This window comes from Nicotiana tomentosiformis, chromosome 5 (genome assembly GCF_000390325.3).
Source record: "Nicotiana tomentosiformis chromosome 5, ASM39032v3, whole genome shotgun sequence".
Classification (NCBI taxonomy): domain Eukaryota; kingdom Viridiplantae; phylum Streptophyta; class Magnoliopsida; order Solanales; family Solanaceae; genus Nicotiana; species Nicotiana tomentosiformis.
The window spans coordinates 122,078,637-122,081,522 of record NC_090816.1 but is presented as its reverse complement, the minus strand read 5'-3'; the positions used below and the strand labels follow the sequence as shown (position 1 = coordinate 122,081,522).

Sequence of the window (2,886 nt, the reverse complement as noted above, 5' to 3'; positions counted from 1 at the left end):
GCAGTGGCAGCGGTGATGGCGACGGCGCGACGACGGCGAGGGTGAGGGTTGGACGGCGAGGGGGAGGGTTGGACGGTGAGGGGGAGGGCTGGGAGAAGGAGAGAGGGGAATGAAGGTTTAGAGTGAAGAAGAGGGAAAAATTTCAGAGAAATGGGGGTTTCTCCCGTTTTTCACTTCTCTGATTTTAGAATTACCGACCAAAGTTGGTCGGTACATTAAGTGCTGACCGTTTGACCAAAAACCGACCAACTTTGGTCGGTTTTTTTTTTAAAAAAAATTAATTCTTTAACCGACCAAATTGGTCGGTAATTTTAAATATAAATTCTTAAATATTATAAAATATTTTAAATAATAAAATAATTATTAAAATTTAAAATTTTGGATCCAGATTTCCAACCAACGTTGGTCGGTAATCTAAAATTTTCTTTTCTGACCAGCTGTTGACCAATTTACCGACCAACGTTGGTCAGTATTTAGTTTTAAAAAAATGTAAATGTTTTTTTCCCCAGTTTGCGTCCAACCTGGACGGTTTTTTGTCGCATTTTTTGACCGACCAACGTTGCTCGGAAATAGTTGGTCGGTTTTTAGCAGATGTTTAGTAATGGCGGGAGGCAAGGAAAGTAAAAGGAACAAGGATGTCTGTAGGTTGAGAACTGGGTCATGGAACGTAGGTACATTGACGGGTAAGTCTATAGAGTTGGCGAAGATCCTCCAGAAGAGGAGAGTCAATATAGCGTGTGTCCAAGAGACAAGGTGGGTATGATCGGGGGCGAAGGACGCAGACGGGTATAAACTTTGGTACTCAGGAGGCCAGAAAAGTAAGAATGGAGTGGGCATCTTGGTGGATAGGGAACTTAGAGAGTCTGTGGTTGAGGCTAGACGAGTGAATGATAGATTGATGATTATTAAGTTGGTGGTTGGAGAGTGCACCCTAAACGTTGTTAGCGCCTATGAGCCGCATGCAGGCCTAGATGAGTTGGTTAAACGACGCTTCTGGGGGGGCGGGGGGTAGATGAGATTGTGCGCCAGGTTCCGCATGTTGAGAAGCTATTCATATGAGGGGATTTTAATAGGTATATTGGGTCGACCGCAGATGGTTATGGTGAGGTGCATGGAGGCTTCGGTTTTGGGGAGGGGAACGGAGGAGGTACATCGCTGTTGGACTTCGCTAAGGCTTTTGGGTTGGTGATTGCGAACTTTAACTTTCCAAAGAGGGAAGGGTATTTGGTTACTTTTCAAAATGCGGTGGCGAAGACTCAGATTGACTATCTCCTCATCAGGAGGTGTGACAGAGGGTTGTGCAAGGATTGCAAGGTGATTCCAGGTGAGATACTCGCGACGCAGCACAGGTTCTTGGTGATGGACGTTGGTATTATGTTAAAGAGTAGGAAAAGGTCTGCTCGAGGAAGACCGAGAATCAAGTGGGGATCCTTAACTAAGGATAAAGCCTAAGAGTTGGAGAGGCGCTTGTCGGCTATGGGAGCGTGGAAGAGCAGTGGTGACGCGAGCACTATATGGTTAGCGACAGTAGATTGTATTAGGGAGGCTGCAGGAGAGGTGTTAGGGGTCTCGACGGGCGTCTTTGGTAGGCACAAAAGAGACTGGTGGTGGAATGAAGTGGTCCAAGGTAAAGTGGAAGCGAAGACGGCAACGTACCTGAAGTTAGTGGGGAGCATAGGAGAAGAGGAGAGGCGAGCGTGCATGGAGAGGTATAAAGTAGCTAGGAAGGAGGTTAAGCTGGCGGTCACGGAGGCTAAGACTGCGGCTTATTGTCGTTTGTATGAGGAACTGGGTAAAAAAGGCGGGAAGAAGAAGTTATTCCGGCTGGCCAAGTTGAAAGAGAGAAAGGGTCGGGATTTGGACCAAGTGAGATGCATCAAGGACGAAGATGGTAGAGTATTTATGGAAGATGCCCAGATTAAGGGGAAATGACAAACTTACTTTCATAACCTTCTGAATGAAGAAGAGGATCACGATATTGTGCTAGGAGAATTGGAGCATTCCGAGAGTCACCGTAACTTTGGGTACTACGGGCGTATTGAGGTTGAGGAGGTAGTAGGAGCTATACATAAGATGAGCAGGGGCAGAGCGACCGGGCCAGACGAGATTCCGGTGGAATTTTGGAAGTGTGTGGGGAGAGCAGGTTTGGAGTGGTTGACTAGGTTGTTTAATGTTATTTTTAAGGCGAAGAGGATGCCGGATGAGTGGAGGTGGAGTACGGTGGTTCCATTGTATAAGAACAAAGGTGATATCCAGAGTTGTAACAATTATAGGGGTATCAAATTACTGAGTCATACCATGAAAATGTGGGAGCGGGTGGTTGAAGCAAGGATGAGAATGACAGTGTCTGTATCCGACAACCAGTTCGGGTTCATGCTAGGTCGTTCGACTAAAGAAGCTACACACCTTGTTAGGAGGTTGGTGGAACTGTACAGAGGGAAGAAGAAAGATATGCACATGGTGTTTATTGACCTAGAGAAAGCGTATGACAAGGTACCTAGAGAAGTTCTCTAGAGATGCCTGAAGGTAAAAGGTGTGTCGGTTCCCTACATTATGGCGATTAAGGACATGTATGATAGGGCTAAGACTCGAGTTAGAACAGTAGGAGGCGACTCTGAGCATTTTTCGATTGTAATGGGATTACACTAAGGTTCTGCGCTCAGTCCGTTCTTATTCATTCTGGTGATGGACGCGTTAACATACCATATTCAAGGGGAGGTGCCATTGTGCATGCTATTCGCCGATGACATAGTTCTGATTGATGAATCACGAGCCGGTGTTAACGAGAGGTTGGAGGTTTGGAGACATGCTCTTGAGTCTAAGGGTTTCAAGCTGAGCAGGACGAAGACGGAATACTTGGAGTGAAAGTTCAGCGCTGAGCCGGTG

The 2,886-nt window shown here is 46.4% G+C and overlaps 2 protein-coding genes across 2 annotated transcripts; both read left to right on the top strand.

Annotated features, from left to right (window-relative positions):
• The first annotated feature begins 601 nt into the window (after positions 1-601).
• Positions 602-1,452, top strand: LOC138893090 (uncharacterized). The gene is made up of 2 exons (XM_070176861.1): positions 602-753; positions 1,074-1,452. The coding sequence occupies exons 1-2, from the start codon at positions 602-604 to the stop codon at positions 1,450-1,452; spliced, it is 531 nt and encodes a 176-aa protein (XP_070032962.1).
• A 24-nt stretch (positions 1,453-1,476) lies between these two features.
• On the top strand, positions 1,477-1,932 carry LOC138893089 (uncharacterized). Its single transcript, XM_070176860.1, has one exon. The coding sequence runs from the start codon at positions 1,477-1,479 to the stop codon at positions 1,930-1,932; it is 456 nt and encodes a 151-aa protein (XP_070032961.1).
• Positions 1,933-2,886: the final 954 nt, after the last annotated feature.